Source organism: Aythya ferina, assembly GCF_964211825.1.
Source record: "Aythya ferina genome assembly, chromosome: 2".
Taxonomy (NCBI): domain Eukaryota; kingdom Metazoa; phylum Chordata; class Aves; order Anseriformes; family Anatidae; genus Aythya; species Aythya ferina.
Window position 1 is genome coordinate 152,283,420 of NC_140297.1, and position 26,295 is coordinate 152,309,714.

General features: G+C 36.8%; 1 protein-coding gene across 1 annotated transcript in view; it reads right to left on the minus strand.

Moving 5' to 3' along the window:
• Positions 1–26,295, minus strand: part of ADCY8 (adenylate cyclase 8) — a 123,297-nt gene that overhangs the window by 65,342 nt on the left and 31,660 nt on the right. Inside the window, exons 3-4 of the mRNA XM_084508988.1 lie at positions 11,084–11,214; positions 8,841–8,952 (exon numbers count right to left, since the gene is read on the minus strand). Coding sequence (XP_084365114.1) covers positions 8,841–8,952; positions 11,084–11,214 — 243 coding nt within the window. The remainder of the gene's footprint in view (positions 1–8,840; positions 8,953–11,083; positions 11,215–26,295) is intronic.

Here is a 26,295-nt window from a genome sequence, read left to right on the forward strand (position 1 = left end):
AAATCTTTGTACCCAAAACTTTTGCTGAAGTCAGCTGAAGCATAACACTTACCCGTGAAGGTAAAATTTGCTGTGGTCACAGGGACAAAGTAAACTGATTCACCCTGAAATCTCCTTAAACCATCAGTAGGAGCTGACTGTGTCTGAAGCCTTGGCTTCATCTTCAGCTACTACTATCACTGGCTCTAAGAGTGCAATATCTAGATGACAAAGTTTCATTAAGAAATTTAAAACTATAGTCAGGCTTCTAAAATGACAAATTTCACATGTAACTCTTCTTTCCTTGTTTCTTTCTCTTCAGTCCCTCTGCAGACCCACACAAATGAGCAATGAGTACGTTTCATAGGCTTGCAACTGAAATTTCACATCCTAAAATCCACTGAAACATTCAGTTTCATATATTTTCTGCTCAATGGAAAGAACAAGAGATTTAACTTTACAGCAATTTCCATCTAAATTTTTGTTTATACAGTAAAACTATGAAACACTACAGCTAATCAATTAGTAATGAGCACTCAATGACACAAATCAGTGCAAGTTAAACTGTCAGAGTCCCTCTTCAAACTTTCCAGTGCTCCCTACTTAGAAAAATGGCAGATATAAAGATATAATAAAACAGAGATTCTGTGGTCGTCTTTGCTAATAGTGTGATTCAATAAATTCCATACTCTAATTGTCATTTGATTTTACATCAACAAAGTAGAAAAAACATTTATAATGTTATATTAATTTGATTGAAGTGAAGTAAAGCAAAAGGCAGCACTTTAACAACATTCAGACCCACTAGACATAGATTACAACTGATAATTCCATAGTATAATTAGAAATAAATAGGAAAATATTCAATTTCCAGGAAAGAAAGAAAGGTACAACTTAATTAGTACACTATGATATTTTGGTATTATAATTATATTTTTATATAAAAAATTTATACTGCAGTCTTGATTCTGTGGTATCTTCCTATCTGAAGACATGGGACTCCCCTACTAAGTGAGCATCTAATTCCACACAGTTAGAAAACTCAGTATGCAGTAGGAAAAATGCCCATATGTTTGGATAATAATGTCTCATTTAAACTGGCTGAAGCGCTGATTCTACGCACTTCAATCTGAGCACAATTTCTATGTGCTCAAATGAGACCTCTGTCATGGCTATATATCTCCTCATTTACTGAAAACCAGAACAAGACAGACCACTACAAAAAGGTATGATTTTGAAAAAATAAGAAAGAAGAATCTTAATGAACAAGACCTGCTAATGAGGTTTTGATGTATTCAAATATAAGTACATGTGACGCAGGAAATCATTTCAGCTGCACGTGAATGTGTACTTTTTTTTTTTTTTTTTTTTTTTTGTCTTGATACGTCATCCTTACAGTCATTTGCCAAAGCTCAGGAAGAAGTAATTTACAAGAGTGAGATATCCAAATCTAGATGACTATATATAGGTGTCCATATGTCAGCCAGCAGCCAAGCCTGCCATTACAGTCAAAAGACAGACAGGCAAATGCATTCATTTAAACCTATAGTGATTTAGCTCACAGCCAAAGCAGTCAGCTGGGCTTTAATTCAGTTGTCTGCACATAAGCTTATGGCACATTTGAAAGAGACCCCTGGGTATGTGAGGCACCCACACAGCACTAACAGACATGACACAAGACACATGTCTTTCTGCATTGGTGAAACAACCATGCAGGGTGTCTCTATTGGCAATAGGAACAAGGAACATATAAATGATTGCTTGTCTTCCTAATTTGTCTTGTTAGTTGAATCGTTCTGACTGATAAATGTATTACAGTATGGTTATATTGTCCTTACCCTTTTTATATTTCCCGTTATATCTTAAATTCCCAATACTTGATTTGTAAGTAAACTGTGGATTTTTTTATCACTGGAAATGTTTTAGTTAGTGAAAGATAGTTCAACAACTGTAAGGAAGGACAGAGGACTGATAACATCTACTTTGGCAGTGGAGGACTGTGTGGTCTCTTGAGATCTCCTCTGATAACTCTGTAGTTGAATCACAACTCCAGTTTAAGTTAGATGCTTTGCCAGTCTGTTGAATTAGTATATTAAGGCTAGATTTATGGGTAATATATGTCTTTCAAATAGCCATGCTGCAGTGATAAATAGAAGGCAGTTTTGTTTGTGCCTACCTGCTTTTCAGTGATATAAAATCATAGCAGCAGCATTAAGGATCACCTTTCCTCACACTTTAAAGCTTGCTCAAACCCAATTCCTAACAACACCTCACCGTGACATTACCAAATAGTTGTCTGTTACCATTAAATAAAAATGGATGAAAAATCTAAAAAAGTATGAAGTAACTGTAAAATGAGAAAATTACTTAAATAAGAGAAAATGGATGTACAAGAATTTTGATGCAGCAGTTGTTACATGATAGTGTTAAATTCTTATACTACTTTTCGTCTGTCATGATCTTTTCTTTATTTTATTCTACTCCCTTTCACCTTCTCACAAGTAATTTCAGAAGTTCTCCTTGGGCATGTACATGACAGATGATATTGTACAGACATTCAAATCAGTATCCATCATCTTGTACCCTTCCCCAAACTCAGTCAGTAGTTTTATTTGCTGATGGTATCAATTCATTTCAAAGCATGTCACAAATAGAGGCTTTTTTCTGATGTTTTTGCCTCTCATTTGATAGAAGTGAAAAATTAAGGGGACTGATTCTGCCAAGATCATTTGAAATCAGTAGAACTTTTGCCTGTGGATGTTGAACAGGCTTAAACACTCAGATATAAATAATAGTAATTCTAGACAGATTCGGAGGTAATTGATAAGATTTTTTTTTCTTTCCTAATCAACTTAATTCTCTGCAAAAGAAAATATGCAGCTCTTTCATAGATAACTACTTCATGCATTTGAATGATTTATGTTTAAGCTTATTAAATACACCCTTAGTGACTGGAAAGGGAACAAAGTAAACTGTCATAAAGTAGAACTGAAGAAATGAGTTGCTCAAATATCAAGTTACTAAAAGAAGCTGACAGAAACTTCATTAATATTTCTTGTTTCCTTCGGCTAAATTTCTGAGAAGAGGGGGAGAAAAGTGTTTTGTATGTTACACCATGTTTTTAAATGTGCCTGTGGTGAATTAATCACTTCACCTACTTTTCAAGGGAATAGGCTACTTAACAGACCAAAAGAAAATCCACATTACCAATTTTTCTAATTTCAAGATAAAATTTGAACACCGTGGTTGAGAAATTATTGAGGCTGAACTGTAGAACAAAGAGGTTACACATGTAAATCTTTTAAAAGTGACAGAGAAGGAGGAAGCAGGGACTTGGCCTTTGTATGCAAGAGCTCAACTCCTGAAATGTTTGCCAAAGGTACAGGATACCTAGATAAAAGGCCTTTCTCAGCATGAATGGGGCCTAGGCCAAAGCTCTTAATCAGCAGGCTGGTCTGAGTGGGCTCAAAAAAGAAGTCCATCCAGATTTTTCTTATTGCAGCTCTGCCACTTTTGAAAACAAAGCTAGGACCTTGACAAAGCCAGATGGAAGGAAATTCTCTAGTCTGGTGTTTTGGGCAGAAAGGAGGATTAGGTTTTGGGTCATGGCTGCCAGGACTGTTTCTATTTTTTATATAAATGAAGGAAAATACATGACAATGCACCATCTTGTATCCTCCAACTACACCAGGGAATACTTAAATATTTTTACACTGCACACCAGTTTAACAGATCATGTAAGGAATGACTTCTTTTGGAGACTAACCTATGGCTGGGTGGTTAGGACTTCTGTAGGCTGACAGAAAATATGATTTTGGGGTCTCTTGTTCTGTGGAAGGAACTAAAGCACATTCCTGCATGAGTTTTCTGAAATATCTACTCATCTGTTTCTTTCCTGCAAAGGAAGAGCCCACTGAATCTCATGAGGCTAGGGGCATAAGCTGGGACACAGGAGGTTCCATTTGAACATCAGGAAGCACTTCTCTACCATGTGAATGACTGAGCACTTGAACAGGATGCCCAGAGAGGTTGTGGTGTGTTTGTCCTTGGAGATCTTCAAAAGCTGCCTGGACATGGTCCTGGGTGTCCTTCCTTAAGCAGGTGGATTGAACCAGATGAGGTCCAGAGGTTTCTTCCGAAGTCAACCATTCTGGGATTCTGTGCAGTTCCACATGGAACTGTGCATAACCTGTGCCTCTTAAGAATTTCTAAGACTGCAGATGTATAAAGCGCAAGGTGGACATTTCTTAATAGTACACTTGTAAATCCAGAATTTTATCCAAATCTCAATTCAGTCAACAAGGTTTATGTTTTTTTTTGTTTTGTTTTGTTTGTTTGTTTGTTTTGTTTTGTTTTGTTTTGTTTTGTTTTTGTTTGGACTTAAGTGATTCTATTCCTAAACTTTCAAATACTTCCACGGTGATTTATTACTTTAATCAGTCATTTTCATCTGACTTTTTCATAAAATACCTGTAGATTAATTATGGTGACAAGCATTTCTAAAACTATCTTATGGACTACTGCTTTATTTGGCTACCTAGATCCTTTGATGATTCACCGGACTTTTTAGCATCTGAAACACTATAACTTTAGTAAGAAGATTGTTTAGTACTGTTGTTTATTCACTAGTATTAGACAATTAATTATTGACATTGGTGAGGAGGGAAAAAACCTTAAGCACTGCAAAAAGAATATTCACTTCTCACTGTTACTATAAATTTGTATAATGTCCTTATAACAAATTAAATATAAAATATGTATGCTCACAATCCAGTTAACTGTGCTTCTTAATACAGTACCCAAAACATATAAGAATGGATATTCACACCTTTATTTACTGATCCATACCTTTAAACAGACAGTTTTGTTTAGGAACTCTAGGGAGTTCTGAGAGTTACATGCTTGAAGATCATTTCACAAAAGAACAAAGCACTGCCACCTCAGCAGTAAAATGTGTCAAGGAAATGTAAAACACTGCAACAAGAGTGTCTTTATTGAGGAGACAAAGGAGCCTTTAATGCCCTCCACTCTTCCCTCTTTGTTGTGAGGTCATGTACAGGGGTTATGCGATGCATTCTTGGCTGAAGATCTCACTAGTTAGAATCACAGAATCACAGAATTTCTAGGTTGGAAGAGACCTCAAGATCATCGAGTCCAACCTGTGACCTAACGCTAACAGTCCCCACTAAACCATATCCCTAAGCTCTACATCTAAACGTCTTTTAAAGACTTCCAGCCCTGGAAATTCTAATCACAAGCAATACCAATAATTCCCTTGTGGTGAACTTTTTAGCAGGTTGTCTGAAATCTCCCAAGACAGAATTCAACCAATGTTACAGAAAAAGACCACCTCTCTTTAAAAAAAAGCAATCAGTTCTTAAACATGTGTAAGTAACTTGTGATTCACATTACATAAGTCTCCCACTAGCACTAGGCTACTGACTTAAAGTGAAAAAAAGCTCATTAAAATGTGAATCTTCCACTTAGCATCTACAGTTCTTCTAAGTAAGAGGCATGGATATTCTGGTTTATCAAATGAAAGCTGATGAGATTGCGAAGAAATTAAGTGTCTTACAGATTAACCAGTAAATTCTTATATGAAATATTAAATTTTAGACTTTTGTGTAAGGAATTCTGTTTCAGCATCAATGCTTCATTTTAAGGATGACTCCAATTTCAAATATGACTGTGTGTTTATCTAGCAGCATATGCATGTGTCTAAATTAAAACGTTTTGTGTCATCAATGATTTTGGAGTACATCTCAGCTGCTATTGTGACAAAACTTACAAATGTGTCCTCCTCTCTTTAGGGTTTTACTCTTTCTTCTGCCATATCTGAAACCGAATCTACTCATTGTGTAGATACATTAATAAATATGACAAACTATTTAAATCATAGTATTTGCTGACATCTAGCACTGCATAGAAGACAGAGGAAAAACAAATGTCAGAAATAAGTATTATTTCATAAAAGCTGGATCTTTTTCAGGCTTAAAGTATCTTGCTGAATGTCAACTTATTTCCATTCTCTCATCAGAATTTTTGCCTAAGGAAAACATTAATATTAATTAAGTTTCTGTTTAGACCTCACAGTAGATGGATATACAGAGAAACCTTTTCTTCCTCTCTGTTTTATGCCAACATGTTTTTCTTCTTTTTCAACTGCCACTTACATCTTTAATAACTATAAATCTTTCACAAATATCATAGAGCAATTAGAAGGGGGAAGTAGCTATATATAACACAACATTACATTTCTTCTAAGAAATATTGAACTGAGTTCTAATTTTGATTGAAAGTGTTCTGTGGTAATGATACAGATATTATGGAATTTTTTGTTACTAATTATATTCATAAGTATATGTCATACTACTTGATGCAACCAGCTGAAGATTTAAAAAAAAATAAAATAAAAAATCAGAGCTCATTGCTTCTGCATTGCAGAAGAAAAACAAAGACTGAATAAGAGAAACAAGAAACTAAGCTAAATCACATTGTTCAGTAAGCTGTGAAATAGTGTATTTTTTTAATAATATATGATTTATATAAGAATATATAGCAGGTCAAACAATCCTTTATATGAGATTATAGAATATGATTTTTATTTGGAAGTAATAAAGATTTATAAGGATTTTCCTTAAAATCCAAAGAAACTGCCTCAAGCTTTCTGCAATTGACCATTTTGCTTTGATGGTAATTCTAAGCAAAACAAGAGTTTCAGTAACAGTGGCTATTAAGAGTTATGATGTCCCTAATTAAGCTGATTAAGAACTATTTAAGTGAAAGATCTGAAATCTAAGTGCTAATGTATAATCCTCATTAGGGGAAGATCCTTCAAGTGAGTTTTTGAAAAGATCTCTTTCCAAAAGGGCTGACAAAGATTTACAGAGAAGTATGAAACCATTGCTAATAATATTTGCAGGAGAAATAAGACTGGTGAAACAATCAAGCACCATGCAGGCATATGTGTTATAACAAGATGGCAAGACCTTAAAAAATGTGATCTTTGGACAGTGATCAAGGAAAGAGAGAATAGGAGGAAAGGTGATGATCTGTGTGGAAGTTAGTCCAGGAAAATGGCTTTCAGTGCTGGTACCTATGTCTTAAAAGAGATTCTGAGAAAAAAATAAATAATAATAATGGCAACCCAGAAAAATAGCTACAAGAATCATTTGAAGGAATAAATTTTACAGAGGAAAAAAGACTCACAATGAGCTTGGTCTGTTTCTTTTATCAAAAAGAAACCTGAAATGTGACTTGATCAAAGGACACAGATGTATTCCTGGAGAAAATCAGAGGCTACAAGATGGCTCTTTTGTCTAGGAAAAGTAGGCCATATCAATGGATGTAATTCAGATCTGGAAAAATCAACTGAGAAGCAAGGCATACCGAATTAGCAGTGAGAGTGTTAAGGCAATGGAATAGATTTCCAAGACACATGAGAATTTGTCTATCTTCTGGGACCATCAGATGAAAAAATGGGGATTTTTTTTTTTTTTTTTTTTTTTTTTTTTTTTTCTTTTTCTGAGAGGAGCACCTCTGACAGGTTTGAAAGATTCATGTAACACCAACAGAGCAAATGTTAGGTTCATGTATATCACACGTACTTAAAATTCATGTTACAGATCAGTCCGTGTCCACTTCCAAAAATTTCCAAGGTCATTTAGGCACTGATTTAGGCACCTATATTTTAGGCAGGTAGCCCATTCATGAGTGTCCAGAACCCTGAGTAAGGCATCCTGATTTTCTATACAGTGCAGTGCTCCACATTTAGGACATAAAGACCAAAAGCCATGCAGAGCTGTGTCAGATTTTCTGTTCCTCTGTGGAGTTGTTAGCAATCTCTATTTTCAGGACACCAGACAGGTACTATGACATCCAGGTCTTAGAGACCACAGCCAAGGAACATAACCAAAAGCCTTTTTTTTTTTTTTTTAGTTTTTATTTATTATTATTATTATTTTTAGTAAATCTAATTAGTAATGGTAGATCACTTTAACCTCTGTTGTCAAATCCATTCAGTGGATTACAGTGATTCTTCCCTGTGTCTTGTGCCTCTTAAAGAATTGCTCTAAACAACTAAATTAGTCTACTCAGAGACATGTAGGAGAGAAAATCAAATTCACAGATCAGGAGAGAAAGTGCAAGGACTAGACCTTCACTGGCTATTGTAGCAGATTAGTTAGCCAACTCACATGTTTACACTTAAAGATAGTGGCAACAAAACCAGTCTTTGACCAAATAAACTTTAACAGAAAGAAAAGAAAATACAGTCCTAGCAAAGTTGAGCATGTGTTATAGTGTGCTTGTATTTCTGTGCTTTGCACTTAGCTTTTTTCTATTATGTAGTACAAATTAAGTACCAACTGATTTGTCTAACTCCATTACTCTGTTTAATTAATCTCATTGTGGAGTAAGATAGAATTCAACCAAAAGACTGTAAAATCTGCTAGCAACTAACCTTTTCAATGAATGTGATGGCCGATTATGCATCATTTAAATGAATTGGTCTTCTAGCCTTCTTTTGTTTTTAGAAGGAAAGTCAAAATAAAGGCAAGGTCTTAAAATTAATAATAATAATAATAATAAAATAATCTAGAAAGGACCAGAACTACAAAAGTTCTGTAGAAACTGTGTTAGATAACCTCCAGAATTACAAAAGCCCAAAGCTCTGATAACTATCTGAGCTTTCACTTGTTGTCATTTTTAAAATTTGTCAGTGTCTTCCAACCTCAGTAGCTGTATAAACTCCCAGTGGGAAAAATATGAGTGGTGGTTATAGTATTTTCCCCAAAGCTCCCAAATACAAAGTTGACTCCATGCCCCTTTGGAAATAAGCTGTTTTTAACTCACAAACTCACATGTGCTAGTCGATCAAATCTGGCAAAGAGTTCATTCAGCATTCGAACCAATTCCTGGGCCGACAAGGTTGTGGAGAGGTTGGTGAATCCTTTAACATCTGCAAAAAGGATGCTAAAAAAGGAGAAGAGATATTAATAATGCAGTTTATTTACTTTGGTAACTCCATGTGATAAATTACAATCTGGTGTATTGTATGTGTTCTGTGTGCTCTGTGTTTATTCAACATCTATTAGAGGTGTGTTCTGAGAAGATAATTACTGAGAAGTGAATTACAACTAAGGAAATATTTTAAAGTCATTCTACTTTTGCGCTACACTTTTGGAGATTCAGGAGTATCAAATAAAAATATTAAAAGGAGTAAAGAAATACCACCAAGAATGAAAAAGGTTTATGAAAATTTTGGAGTTTCAGATCATTCAGAAAGGCAGTTAAGACTTGATAAGCACTGTTGTCCCCATTTAACAGTGAGAAGACTGTGGCATAGTGAACCCATAGTATAGAAGGCTATATAAACACAGAGACTTGTCACCCAGCTGTCTGTTAATAGTTTCTTTGTGAGAGGGTTTATACATGTATATGTTTATATATGTGGGTTTTTACAGTGTCTTTGATTTCAAAGATTTTATTTTTTCATAGTGATCTTCAGGCTTTGCACAGGTATGTACCATACAAGACTCAATCGGATGAGGATAAAGTAAAAGGCTCGCAGTCTGGGTGGGATTTTTACTTGTGGGAAAAAAAAAAAAAAAAAAAGGAAAGGAAAGGAAAGGAAAGGAAAGGAAAGGAAAGGAAAGGAAAGGAAAGGAAAGGAAAGGAAAGGAAAGGAAAGGAAAGGAAAGGAAAGGAAAGGAAAGGAAAGGAAAGGAAAGGAAAGGAAAGGAAAGGAAAGGAAAGGAAAGGAAAATTACCAAACTACACAAAGAGGAATGAGTATTAATAATAGCCTAGATAGTTATGAAAATACAACTTTCAAGTGACCAATTTCTCCATTTTTCATTATCAAAACAGCAAAAGTAACCTAATGGGACACTAAATTTAAGAGTTCATTACCCATTGGTTCATGTAATATTTTGTGCTCAACATTTAGGGAAAAATACTGAAAGACAACTTTGAAAAGATCTTTTCTGTGGCAGCATGCATAGGAACACACCAGCATTTGTGCTCTAAATTATGTTTAGACTTTTTATCCTTAACTAAAACTCTTTTCCATTCAAATAGAAGGACCATCTTCTCTCTGTTTTGATTGCTCTACAGCAACACTTACTGAGAATGAAAAAAGGTAATGAAATTTATGTTAATTTAGTGCAAAGCAAACCTTTTGTAAGGGTCCTTGAGACCTTCCACTAGATTTAATGAAAGAGTATGTATGAGGTACTGCAAAACCACAGAAGAAGCAGATAATCTATTTACTCTTCTGTAGAAGTTCAACACTGCATTTATTGAACTGTTCAATAGTTATATTTGTATTTCATCAAAAGGCAAAGTATATGTTTTTTCTAGCCAATCACATCCCATATCAAAAGATGCATATTTTCCACTTCCTTCAGTGATGGCAGTTCAATCACTTGCCTATGTGTTTTGGGACAAATTTATGGCAAATATTATGGACTTACCTAAATATACTGTTTGTGAGAGATCGCATTTAATTCAAAGATTCTGTAAAATTATAGAATGGAAGTGGATCATCTTATGTACAGTAAGTACATATTAAGTGAGTAGCAGCTCTGTGATTACTATCACCCCTAAACCTAAGTTTGGGATAGGCAAAATTTAACAGGGGGGATAATGGAATTAGGGAAGTGATAATAAGAAGGACTGAATGAAAATATTTACTAATCAGAGTAGACACATGACATGTCTGCATATTTGAGAGGGTCTTACAGTTTTCTAATTTCTCATTCCATACGGTCAATAGGAAGGTTGTGACAGAGTCTGTGCCTATGTGCAGGCACAGCTTCAAATTCGTTGTAACCCTGAGCACACAACTAAGGTGAAAAAGTAAAATAAAATACACAAATGGTTCAGCTATAAAGGTTCAGTTCAAAGACGTCTCACTATGGCAAAAACATCCAGCTATCCTGATGAGTAGGAGAAGGCACCTAAGTGCATATCTGTTCAGTTATTATGTAGAAGTCCATTAATTTTCTAATTTATTAATGGATAAAACAATGTAAGAAGAACTCTCAAACAAGAGGTATTTAGCAGCAGCTAAGACAAGTATTAGAGAGGCTCTACCACTCACCTGACGTTCTCATAGCGATGAATGTAGATCTTATGAAACTGGTGTTGCAAATGTTCATCTTCTACATTGGTCATATCATTTATCATTTCCAGAACTACAAATCGTGGTAAGACAGAAAGCACCAGACGTTCCTAAAACAAAGAGGAAACCCAGATGTTAGGCCCATTAGTATCTAACTGAATTAGTACTTCACATGAATTGTTTGAGCTCTGTGTTATTAGAACAGCTGGGTAACTTGCAATTTCTGATGTGATTCTCCCTTCTAAAAATTTGTGATAATTCACATTAATAACCTGAGTCTAGACCAAGAACCTTTCCTACAAATTCTTCCCTTGAATGTTTCAAGCTTACCTGTTGACTATTTAAGTATCCATTCTAGTTCTTATGTCCATTACAAGCTTCTCAGATAGTTACAGACATATCAAGCACTCTATTTTAGCAGTGGTAGCTTGATTAACAGATATAGGCCAAAGGAATTTGAATGTCCTCCAAAGCAAGCAGGATCAGATTCTCATTGTTGCTTATTTATCAGAAATTCCAGACTGTGTGTTTTGCATTTATAAACTGTATAATTATTAATAAAGATAGACATGAACCTGAAACAAGACGTATCTAGAGGAATCTTACTACCATTCACGTAATGAAAAGGACAGCATTTAAACAAAGCTTAATTCTTTTGTCAGAGCTTAAAAACAGGGATAATATAAACTAATGCACACATAAGAAATGTTTTATGGACAGATTTAGCAATAAACTAGTTTTTATGTTAATCAGGTTACAATCCTTAAAGAGTACTACACAGCCACAACAATTGCCTTCAACTATGTAGCATTCAGTGCATTTAGTGACTGGAGTACCTACAGAAGCATCCAGTGTCACTAGCAGAATTTGTTTTATCCATCCATGCCCATACATTTCACCACAGCAATCTTTATTCAATTTAAAGAGAAATGGAAGAAAGCGTTTGCAAGTTATGGAGTGTATATACTCTTGCTAACTAAAATACATGATACTATACATTGAAAGGTGAAGACATGAGTGAACTGCTGTGTGATATCATGATCTGTATGAAAAATATATAAGACCACAAGGAAAAGGCAAAAGGACATGGAGGGCCCAGTGCAAGCATAAGTTTATACTGGAGAGTAGAGCTCTTTCACGTTTCCTTTTTCAAATTGTAACAAATAGCTAAAACTCTGTTCCAAGAGTTGGAAACCTTTACTGGAGAATCTCAAATATCACAAATAAAAACCCAAAGTTTTCAAAAAACACTCGAGTGGTTTAAACATCTAGATCTCATTTCAAAGGTGGAATGTGGGTAAAAGGCAAAAACATTCATGAAAATTCTCTTTTTGATGTCAACAGGATTAGATGCCATAAATAAAATGTAGCAGTAGATGAAACATTTGAAATTAAAATACAATAAAATACAATAAAATACAATAAAATACAATAAAATACAATAAAATACAATAAAATACAATAAAATACAATAAAATAAAATAAAATAAAATAAAATAAAATAAAATAAAATAAAATAAAATAAAATAAAATAAATGAAGGAACCCCTCCCCAGCGTTTTTAGGAGGCAAGACAGTTATACTGACTTTTATATTTTGCAGTGAAAAGCATGAATAATTCCCACTCTGAGTAGTTTTAGTAGTTAGTAAATAATCCTCAGCTACAATGATAACACACTGTGGATAAACACATTCATTTGTCTAGATGGTAACACCAGCTGAGGTGAACTGTACATTTACTCAAGAAGGCAAAGCACACACTGCTAATAGCTTCACTTGGAGCAGAGGTGCATAATGTTCCCCTTAGAGACAGCAGATTTCTCCTGGGCTCCTGTCTGCATAGCATGCTAGTGCACAAAATGAAAGAACAGAGACTCTGCTATTCTTTAATCCACCTGTTCTGCAAAACTTCACTAAACCAGGATTACCTCTAGGAAGGGGGAAAAAAAAAATGATGAGAGGCAGGGATAACTAATACAGAGCAGGCAGTGAGCAACCATGCAGTGAGCTTACCCTTTATTCTGACAAACACCTTTTATTCTGGTAAAAAGCCCAGGTTGGACAATTGCCTCAATTACCCCATGCCCCATATAGGTAGTACTAATTTTAGCACAGCTACATTGTTTTGATTTTTTTCTGCCTTTCACACCTGTGAATTTCGCTATCTTCCCCTCCACTTCTGATGTGTAAAAACAGCATGAGTTTCTTGTGACAACAAGAAGTATACCAGTCCCTCAGGAGGTCCTTTCCACTCCTGCAAGCCTAGGTTTCCACAGAAATGTCTGGCCCTGAGGTAGTTCCACTCCCAAGCAAATATCTCATCGTCTCTTAAGATAGTGTGTTTGGGAACAACAACTGATTACCTTTCAAGAACCAGAAATATTTTTGATATTTCATGTCCTTCAGCCTCCTATAACGGAAGGTATTTAGGCTATTCTTTTATTCCTTCACTTTTATAGTACTTTGCTCAATATGGCCATATAATAAATCCACCCTTTGAATAAATCATATCAGTCTTTCAGAGAGCCATATGATTAAAGTGTTCAATGAGTTCTTCTGAAGATACATTCATAATAATATAAACTCTTTTCACTGTAAAAATAAATAAATAAATAAATAAATCTACCTTATCTTTGTAAGAAGTAGATAGAAATCCTATTTAGTATTGAAATGCTTATGAAATGTATGCTAACAAAACATTTTAAAAAGGCCACTTTTTAACAGCTGTGGGGCTAAAAATAAGGAGCATGCTCCTTTTCACATCAGGAAAACTTATACTGCTTGTTTGTATACACTTAAGAGGGTATCAGGCAATGGCTTGACAACATTTATTTAAAATAAAGGAGAGTTCACTTGACATGTGTTCACTAAGCCAAGATAGATGTGACCAGCACATTTGATACCCTAAACTTCGTGCAACTCATTATGGTAAGTTAAATGTTTTTGGCTGCACATAAGATCTGGCAATGACCCATAAAAACGGAGGTTAATTAGTATGCCTCCTCTTCAGTCCTCCTTTATTAATACTGCATCACGTGAAGAGCTCTTGTCAGGATGCTTATTTGAAGCATACATACACCTCATTGTCACTATTCTGTGTTACCTCTGTCATGCTGTGGAAAAATACTAAAAGAAAATAACACATAAGGATTTCTGCATTCATGTGTGTGACAGTTATGAGACAGTCCAGCCACAAGTCAAGCAAGTATCCAGTATTGAAATATTCTAGCCTAAATCTCACAAGGCAAAAGCAGGGACTGGAAGAATGAAGCACTGCCCACTGTAGGAAAAGATCAGGTTTGAGACCAGCTAAGGAACCTTAAGGTGCACAAGCCCATGGGACCTGATGAGATACATCTGTGGGTACTGAGGGAACTGGTGGATGAAGTTGAAAAGTCACTATCACATTTGAGAAGTCGTGGCAGTCTGGTGAAGTTTGCACTGACTGGGAGAAGGGAAACATAACTACTATTAAAAAAAAAAAAAAAAAAGGAAGACCCAGAGAATTACAGGCAAGTCAGTCTCACCTCTGTGCCTGATACAATCATCGAGCAGATCCTCCTGGAAACTGTTCTAAGGCACACGGAAAATACGGAGGTGATTCGTGTGAGCCAATGTGGCTTCAGTATGGGCAAATCATGACTGATAAACTCAGTGGCTTTCTATGATGGGGTTACAACATTAGTGGACAAAGGAAGAGCAACTGACATCATCTACTGGGATTTGTGCAAAATATTTGACACTTTCCCATGTGATCTCCTTACCTCTAAACTGGAGAGACATGGATCTGATGTATGGACCACTCCGTGGGTGAGGAATTGTCTGAATGGTCATGCTCAAAGTGTTACAGTCAATGGCTCAATGTCCAGGTGGAGATCAGTAACAAGTAGTATTCCTCAGGAGCCAATATTGGGACTGGTGCTGTTTAACATTTTTGTTGGTGATTTGGACAGTGGGATTGAGTGCACCCTTAGCAAGTTTTCTGATGACACCAAGCAGTGTGGGGCAGTTGATGCAATGGAAGGAAGGGATTCCATCCAGATGGACCTTGACAAGCTTGAGAGATGGGCCTGTGTGAACCTCATAAGGTTCAACAAGGGCAAGTGCAAGGTCCTGCATCTGGGTTGGGGCAATCCAAACACAAATACAGGCTGGGCAGAGAATAGATTGAGAGCAGCTCTGAGGAGAAGGACTCAGGGATGTTGGTTGATTAGAAGCTCAACATGAGCTGGCAATGTGCCCTTGTATCCTGGGCTCTATAGGTGTCTCTGGGCTCCATTGTCTGTGTTGACTAGATCTCAGGTGACTGTAGTGGGAGCTCAGGGATGTAAAGCTCATGTAGTCAGTTAGTTTAGGAGGTGCCCAAATCTGGAGCTGACACTTACTCTATCCACTCCTTCAGGAAAATTTAGGAAAAGCAAAGTAAAAACCTTAGTGATGAAGGAAGATAACTTCATGAGTCACACATGTCAATTTAAAGTCCCAAGATTGTAACAGTCACATACCCTCTAATGCTCTCTTCTTGGTTCATGCAACTGTAATAGTCATTTGTTATTGAATGGCTTCCCTGTGGTCTGTGCACAGTGATACCTGTGTCCCTCATCAGGGGGTATCAACCGTGCTTTCAACCACAGAAGTGCAGCTGGGCACATTCACAGCAAAGTGGGACAAGTCCCTGATGAGTAAATAACCACTGTAAGAACCATTTTTGAGGGCAGTCAATTAACCAGCACAAGAGGTCTTGTGAATAAAAACAGAACTGGAGACCTTTCTACTGGAACTGATCAAAGGGAACAAAATACCAACAGGCACAAAACATCAACAAGCAATCTGGTGCCTGCAGGGTGTTGCCAATAGCAAGACCAAACTCCCCAAGGTTTTTCTGCAGAATATGGAACACCACCACCCCAGCAGGGTCTGCTGTCTGCACAAGCTCCCAGTACCAGCTCCCCTTAGGTGGTAAAGGGCAAAGGCTGAAATTTTGTGTATACTATCCTGGAATTTCCATTGTTTCTCAAAATCTTTATCAGTGTTGGCTTCACTCAGGGATGAGAAGCACTACTAGAAGGATTGTTCAAGTTTCGTTCTTCCTCCTCTACACCTACTTTCAAATGAGTGAACCCATAGATATTTGTGTGTGGAAGTATTTTGATTTGGGAATGACTTGCTTTTGGTTATTCCCAATGATGTTCTGTAAAAATGGAATAGACATACCTAAAAAATGTTAAAAATGGCAGAGATTCTAAAGAAACCGTTCCACATTTTTCATCTTGATTTTTGGGAACCATTTTGCCAGAACCGTCAAGGTTGGCCTTAACAATATTTGCAATTAATACCACGAACGCACTATAGTCTTAATTGCTGAACTAAACAGAATAAGAAAAGTCCTGTTCAGAGCAATTTTAGCCATTCTGGAACACATAAGATTTTAAGCTTTTAAGGAAAGAAGATAAAATGGTATTTTTTTCTACTGAAAAAGTGACACTGTTCAGAATAAACGTAATTACTGGAGATGCCGCTCTAGAAAATGTGAATTAACACCTTTCATTATGATGAACAGCTCTAAAGAAAAATTCCTTCCTTCTTAGCATACAATGGACAGTCTATTTGCAGCCTTTCTTTCTTGTGTGTTATCAAGACAAGAGCAAGTAATTAAAAAATATGTAAGGAACTGCAATAACTAATATGTTCAGACTCATGGGGTTATGAGGTTGCCTTTTAGCTTTTGCTACTTACTGCTGTAATATGTGATACGAGCTATCTCAACTTTATTTTATTGGAACTCAGGCAGTTATCATTCCCACTTATCCCATCCTTGGCTGCATATTCCATTCAGTCATCTGCTGTTCTCAGAGAGAAACAAGGCCAGATCACAGAGGAGGTTTTGGAGACTTGTTTTTTGTTGTTGTTTTCAGTTATTGTTTTATGTAACAATACAATATAGGATATCATCCAAACTGATAACCCAGTGTTCATGAGTCATGACTTTTTATAATGGTGCCTAATTAGTTGTCAACTGAGAAGTATTATAAAGTTTGTGGTGACATGAGAAGGAAGAAACTTCTTCCACAACCTTCTTTTAAGAACAATATTTTATCCATTTGTTTCCTCTATAACATTGCCCAGAACAGCATGAGACAGTATAATGTAGCACATGCTAGAGGGAAGGATTGCAAGATACTGCTGTTTCTCTCTTTTTTTTTTTTTTTTTTTTTTTTTGGGTGAGGAATGGTTGGAAGATAAAAGTACCTGAAGCCATGTTACAAAATCCTGGCAGAGCTTGGTGATTAAAAATCTATTGTCAGGTGTCAAAGTAGGCTCCTTTCTCACCAACCAGTTAAATCATGTAAGAATATGGCAAACTTAATGCCTGCTTGCCCTATGCAATCTGAGCCATAGAATTCTGGTTATAGGGCTTCCAGTTTGTATTTTCATTTCTTTCCAATATCATTTTGGACTCTTAAAAACTTAGCTTATCTTGTATCATGCTGGGAGGTGGTGGAAAAACTTCCTGCTGAGAGATTTTTTGAGAATGGTACCTGTTCAGCTGCCGTCTGAAAAACAGTATTCCTCCATAAAATACTCAGGAAAAAAATGTTAAAATATTTTTAAAAGTAACATGATTAATATTTAACCTAAGTGCAGCCAATGTTTACTCTGTGTGGCACTGGCACAATGGTCAGCTCACCATAAGGTCAAACACACAACACTATGCTGCATGGGAATGGAGGAGAGCACATCTGGAGCCAAGAGCTGAAGGGAGCAAGATTTCATTCCTTGACATCAGCAGCCACCTGTTAGATCTGCTTGGCTATATCACAAAATGATCTCCTGACACTGCCTTGTCATCTGAGCTGTCTTTTAACTTAAGCAATAGAAAATACAGGTGATGAATTCAGTATGTATATACTGCAGTATTTAATAAGCTCAGATCATCTAGATCCTAACATGATTTTCTTAGATGAAGAACATGTTAGGCTTATATTACAAGAGGAAAGCCAATCATGCAACAAAGACATACAGTGAAAAGCAGACGTTACAAACCAACATGTGTTACTATGCTGTCTTGTTGACGTGAAACTATGCTTATAAGTGATGCTGTCCAGTGCTGCAGTAATCCAAACACATATTCAGTACATTTTTTTTTTCCCTTCTGTGTTAGGTGATTCTACAGAGGTAAAATATCCAGAAGAAAAACATTTATATGGAAATATGACAAATTACTCAACAAAAAGTATTGTACTGTATTCTAACATTTTGTTTTCCATAAATTCCAGTTAGTCTGGACAGGAAGGGCTAAGCAGTACCTTAAGAACAGAAGAAAGACTGAAGCGTATTCTGTAGATGGATTCCATAATGGAATCATTTTAAGCTATTCTATGTTTTACATGAATAAAAGGGGAGAGTAAAATGGCTGCTACAAGTCAATTTTGTTCTAAAAGATCAGGTTGGCCCCATCTGACTTTAATGTCTGTAGTTCTATGCCCTGGTACACTTTCACTCTTCTAAGACTGCTATGACTTTGCTGCTGTTGAATCATCATGTAATTCTTCTGCACTACTTGTACTTTCCATTTATTTAGATTTTTTTCTTTTTTTTTTTTTCTTTTTTTTTTTCTTTTTTTCATTTTGTTACTTTATTTGCCATTTCAGAAATTACTAGACCACTTCAACAAAATATACTTTTCTCAACAGTATAAGTTATTGTAGATAATGACACGGGAGATGTCAGAAAGCAAGATCACATGCCATTTATTCTCAGCTTTATATGACTCAATCACTGCAGAACATAGACATGAAAAAGAGCTAGGATGTCATTCTGATCAAAACAAGGAATCCAGGCAATCTGTCTTTTGAGAGACTTGCAAGACCCCAAACTTAAACAGCATAAGCTAGATAAAACTTCCCCTTGGAAGTTTCAGGAGGTGGAACAGTGGTCACTTGGTGAAAATCAAATCTCTTTTAATAGAGTTGTAGGTGGGTACTTAAATACTGATGATGTGAAAGACATTCAACCTATTCATAAACTTTAATCCAAAAATTTTATCTTACCTTAAATGATCTTAACAATTGCATCAGTGACTTGCCTCTGGCTAGCTTAGAATTAATATTGCTCATTTACAGAGAATTTAAAACTATTATTTGGACATCAGAATCCCTATTAATTATGATGATTACAAGGACTTTTGAAAGACTCCTAAAGTCATTCCAGGGTATTAAGGAAAGTTAGTGTAAAGTTCTGATCCTGAACAAGAAATAAAAATGACCTTAAAACAGGTAAGTCTATTTACAGCTTAGAAAAGGTGCTAGCCTGATGAGTTTGGAACCTGGAGTTCTTTATTTAAGCAGAGATGACTGCAATGCAGACCAGATGGCAAAAGTGTCTCATCACTGTAGGGGGCTTAAACTATTTCATTCCCCTTACTCATTTCACCTTTGTCCACTTCCTTGAGGCAATCAGCATGGGTCATGAGCCAGTGGTAACTGTGATAATAGCTTTTTTTTTTCTTTTTTCCTTTCTTTCTTTCTTAGACACCTCTGTCCTTAGCAAGGAGCTGAGAACACAGAAGTCAGAGGCCACCAAATACTGATCAATGAGCTATGAGTCCCATTTGCTATTGATGAACACAGTAATTGAACAGCTTTAGAGATTAAGAAAAAAAAAAAAAAAAAAAAAAAAAAGAAAAAGAATCCAAAAGGGATGGGAAGCAGTTTTATTCCTCAGCAATATCTTCTAGGGAAAACTCCCATGTCTGAAGTCCTAACACTCTTCAGGGTTATTTTTTTATTTTTTCCCTCTATAAATTGTACTTCATTGTCTGATTCTGAACTCTGTAGTGTTGCTTGTAAATCCTCTATTTGTGTCCATGTGACTAGTCCAGATTTACAAGTAATGGAAGAGAAGGCGGAGAATTATTTTTATTTCATTTTTACCTTACAATTTTACTTGAAAGCAAAATCTGGGTCTTGCACTCTGAGGATAAGAAACAAACATCACCAGCAAATTTCTCAAGTGTGGACAAGCAGAATGTGAAGGAACAGCACCTAAAGTTTGACATGCAAAATGTGTTTTCTACTGAAAGTGGAAGTGAGCAGATGAGGTATATTGAGACAAGAAGATGTAGAGAATGAATGTGCTGGTCCTGTAATGTGTTCCCTGGAACTAACAGAAACTTAATCTCAGACTCACAGTATTGTAGGGGTTAGAAGGGACCTTAAGAGATCATCGGGTCCAACCCCCCTGCCAAAACAGGTTCCTTAGAGCAGGTTGCCCAGGTAGGCATCCAGACAGGCCTTGAATATCTCTGGAGAAGGAGACTCCACAACCTCCCTGGGCAGCCTGTTCCAGTGCTCCGCCACCCTCACCGTGAAGAAGTTCTCTCTCATGTTGATGTGGAACTTCTTGTGATCCATTTTGTGGTCATTGCTCCTTGTTCTGTCCCCACAAACTACTGAAAAGAGGTTGGCTATATTCCTCCATCTCCCACACTTAAGATATTTGAAAACATAAGATTCCCTCTCAGTCTTATCTTCTCAAGTGTGAATAAGTGTGTATGATCTGATTTGATGCGATTCTGTTCTGTTCTGTTCTGTTCTATTCTGTTCTATTCTATTCTATTCCATGCTATTCCAGTCCATTCCAGTCCATTCTTTATTTTATTTTATTTTATTTTATTTTATTTTATTTTATTTTATTTTATTTTATTTTATTTTATTTTAATTTTATTTTATTTTTTACAAGGAATAAAAATCTGTTAAGGGACCTAGGTCAGTTTCTGAATCATAATACGAATTAAGAAGAACAATATAAAGTCTATATATCCCTTCAGCTGTTGGATTACCCCGTAAGTTTTTATACCAAGTATGAACCTCAAAATACCAAAGGAGCAATTCCAAGAACAAATTTTTATTGAGACACCACTATTTAAAAAAGTTTGAAGAACTGGGAAACCTTTCTGAGCATCTCAGATTCAACACTCTGAGTTTCTTATACAGAAGAAAACTGGATTAAATGTAATCTCTAACCAGAGGTTTTCACAGAATTTTTAATTGGAAGGTTATTGTCTACTCTCTGAAAATAAAAGCTCAATTACTGTGACCACAATTTTTATTTATGAAGCATTTAAAACTAGTTTAAAAATCATGTGACCTCTAAACTTCAGATTATTGTTTTTTCAAACCAAATCTGAACTTTATCCTCATAGCAGTTTAGACAGATTTTCATATTCTTAGCACTGATATCAGAGAAGATGACTTTATAGTGTTTAACCCTCTTAAAGTGTCCTTTCCAATCTCAGCCCAATCTGTTCTGACTTTAAAGGTTGCAAAGTACTGATGGTTGATTAAAATCTAGATCTGTAAGAGCTTGATAAAACATGTAAGCTTCTTTAAAAAAACACAGAATTCATCAGTCTGCAGAGGGCCTGTTAAAGCTATAGGAAATAGAGACTGTTGCAGGGGCAAGTGCGAAATAGTCCTTAGGAAGCAGAGGTAGAAGGGAAACAAATGGTCAGAAAGAACGATTTTCTAATGGAGAAGAGGTTTAGACAAGATTAATGCTGTTCCACAGAGAACAGGAAAAACTAAATAGGGTGGCAGCAGACTTCTGGAGACTAAGGGATGTGCTCTCCTTCTTCTGTCCTAAAAGCTGCATGTGAACGATACGAAGTGAGTTCCCACCCAGAAACCAATCCTCTTCTTGCCTAGTCAAATGGTCCATTAGAATGTTTGAGTTCAAATCCATCATAGAAATCATATGAAATAATAACCAAACTGTTTTAACTTTCAAAATGAGCTTTAATTGAATTTGCGGAATATTCTATGAGAAAGAAATCAGCTGTAATGTAGTTTGCCAGTAAAGCAGTGGTAGGACTTACAGGGGAGAGAAGTCTGCTTGTGTATTTTTATATGGGACTCTTCTTTTTAGATCATTTAATGAATACAAATTTCTTCTTATTATTCCCCATAAATCTGACAAAATTGAGAATTATGCCTGCAGAAGCCTATCTTAACCCCAGCTTGACTGGAAGCTTCCCCAGAAGTGTGGTGGATCAAGTATGAAGGACCTTTTCTCCTGAGTAATCCTTGCAAGAGAAGAGGCAGACAGCAGTTGTTCCCTCAGTCACCCCCTGTCTTAATTGCTCCTTTTTCCAGCCTTCAGGCCAGTCTCCTCTGACAGCATGCCAGAAACCCAAGAAGCCATAAATAATGCTTAGGAAGACATTGAGAAGGGGTTTTATTTTTGTATAAAATGACTTTGTTTTGGTGAAATTTCAGAAGATACCTGCAGAGAAAGGGTATCTGCTTTCTGAAGAACATATTGGAGAGGGATGCAAAAAATCAGATAAAGAGGCTATTGCATTGTGGTTCTAGAACCTTTTAGCAAAGGGTAACTTCACTGTAGGCAACAACGTAGTGTTAGAGTAGAATAAATTTGTTTATTTGGCTTCTCAGAGGTTAAAAATATGGATGATTTCTTTCTGATTTTTGTCTTAGTCTCCATTAACAGCTTAGCACAGCTGTATCAATGCAGCTTTTCTGGTGAGCTCCCTGCACACAAGGTAGAGAGTTTTCTTTTCATGAATGATGCAGAACCTGCTGCCATGAGAACAAGAAGAAACACCTCACAGGAGGATGAAAGTAAGCATCACACAGATCTGAACTGATTTCACCTGTCATCTTGAACAACTGCAGAGAAAATCCTTTCGTAAAACAGTATCATGTGCTCTAACTCTAATATAAAAATAAAATATGCAAATAAAATGTTTCAGAAAGGTAATGTTTTCACAGAATCACAGAACCACAGAATGGCTGAGGTTGGAAGGGACCTCTGAAGATCATCTAGTCCAATCCCCCTACCAAGCAGGGTCACCTAGGACACATTGCACAGGATGGCATCCTTCTGGGTTTTGAATATGTCCAGAGAAGGAGACTCCACGACCTCCCTGGGCAACCTGTTCCAGTGCTCTGTCACCCTCACAATAAAGAAATGTTTCCTCATATTCAGCTGGAACTTCCTGTGCTTCAGTTTGTGACCATTGCCTCCTGTCCCTTCACTGGGTGCCAGAGAGAAGAGTCTGTCCCCATCTTCTTGACACCCTCCATTCAGGTATTTCTACACACTGATAAGATCTCCTCTCAGTCTTTCTTCTCCAGGCTAAACAGGCCCAGCTCTCTTATCCTTTCCTTGTGTGAAAGAGGTTCCAGTCCCCTAATCATCTTTGTAGCACTCCTCTGGACTTGCTCCAGTAATTCCATGTCCCTCTTGTCCTGGGGAGCCCAGAACTGAACACAGCTCTCCAGATGAGGCTTCACCAGGGATGAATGAAGGGGCAGGATCACCTCCCTTGATCTGCTGACAACACTCTTCCTAATGCCTAATGCACTACTGGATACCATTGGCTTTCTTGGCCACAGGGGCACATTGCTGACTCATGGTCAGCCTGCTGTCCACCAGGACTCCCAGGTCCTTCTCCACAGGGCTGCTTTCCAACTGGTCATCTCCCAACCTGTACTGGTGCATGAGGTTATTCCTCCCTAGGTGCAGGATCCTGCATTTGCCTTTGTTGAACTTCATGAGATTCCTCACCTCAAAATGCTCCAGCCTGTCCAGGTTCCTCTGAATGGCAGCACAGCCCTCTGGCGTCACTCCTCCGAGCTCTGTGCTGTCAGCAAACTTGCTGAAGGTGCACTCTGTCCTGCCTGACCAACCTCTTCTCCTCCTGACCGGGTGACCTGCCTGGTGGATGAGGGAAAAGCTGTTGATGTAGTCTACCTATACTTCAGTAAGGGCTTTGACACAGTCTCCCACAATATTCTCCTGGAGAGGCTGACAGCCCATGGATCAGACAGGTACAATCTTTGCTGTGTTAAAAACTGGCTGGGCAGCTGGGTCCAGAGAGTGGTGGTGAATGGGGTGAAATACAGCTGGCAACCACTCATCAGTGGCGTTCCCCAGGGGTTAGGGCCCATCCTCTTTAATACCTTTATTGATGATTTGGATGAAGGAATTGAGTGCACCCTCAGTAAGTCTGCAGACCATGTTGGAGGGAAGTGTCAATCTACCAGAGGGTAGGAAGGCCCTGCAGAGGGACCTGGACAGGATGGAACAATGGGCAGAGGACAATGGGATGAGGTTTAACATGGCTAAGTGCTGGGTCCTGCACTTTGTCCACAACAACCCCATGCAATGGTACAGGCTTAGGGCAAAGTGGCTTGAAAGCTATGCAGAGGAAAAAAATCTGCAGGTACTGATTGAAGCTTACCTGAACATGAGCTGGCAATGTGCCCAGGTGGCCAAAAAGGCTAATGGCATCCTAGCTTGTATAAGGAATAGTGCAGTCAGCAGGACCAGGGAGGTGACCGTTCCCCTGTACTCTGCTCTGGTGAGGCCGCACCTCAAATATTGTGTTCAGTTTTGGGCCCCTCAGTACCAGAAGGACATCAAGACTTTGGAGCACGTCCAGAAAAGGGCTACAAAACTGGTGAAGGGCCTGGAACACATGTCCTGTGAGGAGCGGCTGAGGGAACTGGGGGTGTTTAGTCTGGAGAAGAGGAGGCTCAGGGGAAACCTTATTGCTCTCTGCAACTACATGAAATTAAATTGTGGGGAACTGGGGGTTGGCCTCTTCTCACAGGTAACTAGTGATTGAAATCTTCTATGATTGAGATCTTATTACAAAATCTCTAATGTTAGAGGTATGTGCTGGACTGATTTTTAAAGCTATTTAGCAAGTTAACTGCTGTGATGTTCTTGTATCAGTTACGACTCCACCTATATCTTTAGACATTGGAAATTTTGTAAGTCAAAATATTCACCTCCTTGCATAATAGTTGTTTTCAGATAGATATAGCTTCCTGTGTGTGTGTGTGTGTGTGCTGGAGGAAGAGGTAGACTGTTATCTGAGAAATTATGTGTAATTAAATGGCAATATATGACGGTTTAAAATGTTAGACAAATTTCAAACAAATACGAATTGCTGAATAAAGAGCAAGTAAGGACATCATAGAGGCCTTACAAGTTCAAATTGTTCTAAAGACATCATTTCAATGTATGTGTGGATTTAATACATCATTCATGTGAAGTTAAGGACTTTGTTTTGAAGAGAAATAGAAATAAAATGTCATGTAGGTTTCTGTTCTTCACTGAAAACAATTTCATAACATTTTTAAAATGAGGAAAATGATATATTCCTTGTTTTTGAAAGTTTTACAGTAGCTAATTAAGAAAATAAGTTATACTTTTCCATTTTCATTGCCTAGGTATAATGAAATCAGAATCACCTACTGTGCCTTTACAATAAAATCAAGATGAAAAGGAAGAAAATGTTTTTGAACTGGTTGTTAACAAAACACTGCACTGAGTGTAAACCTTTTTGAAATGCAGAGATACCAAATAAAAATATTGAACCAATTTTTTAAACAGGTAATGGTAAGTGATGATGTCCTTGAAAAAAAATTGATTCAACAAAACTGAGAACCTCACATTCTTCATTTATACATAATTACCATGTGGTGAAAACAAAATTGGAGGATATTTTATGGATGCTGTTTTTGGCTGTTTGATATAACTATGTATCTTAAACACAAACAGGTAGCTTCATTTCATTAGAAAATATTTAAATTAATGGTTTAGTCCATAGCTGGTAAACTGAGACTGTTTTTACAACATAATATCTTGTTATCTTTCTGCCTTCTTTATCTTGTTTCTCTAATCCTTCTGTCTTTCTATGGTACAGTTTTTCTGGTAGTCATTGGCAGTGGAGTCTCATTCAACTAAACCAAGCTGTAAGATATTTTAAATCTTCACCAAAATTATAATTTTGAAATGAAAATAGAGAAAGCAGGGGACAGATGTGTTCCCTCAGTTTCACAGAGTGCTGAGATTTCCAAGTGTTATCACTTAGATATTACTGTATCTAAGTGCATAAACATTGTTAGCAATGAATGCTGGAGTAATTCTCTTTTGTATCCAAGGTACAATTCACTTTATTATAATAGTGATTAGATTTAGGAAACACATTACTGTTGAAACTGCTAATATGTTTTTATTAACAACCTCAATTGCTTAAAAATTCAAAACCAAACCAAAACAAAAAACAGATCCTCAGTGAAGTAGTTAATCTTGAAAATATGACTGAAACTCTGAACTTTCTGAAATGTTTCTGAAAATTTTACTGAAAAGTCTTGTTGA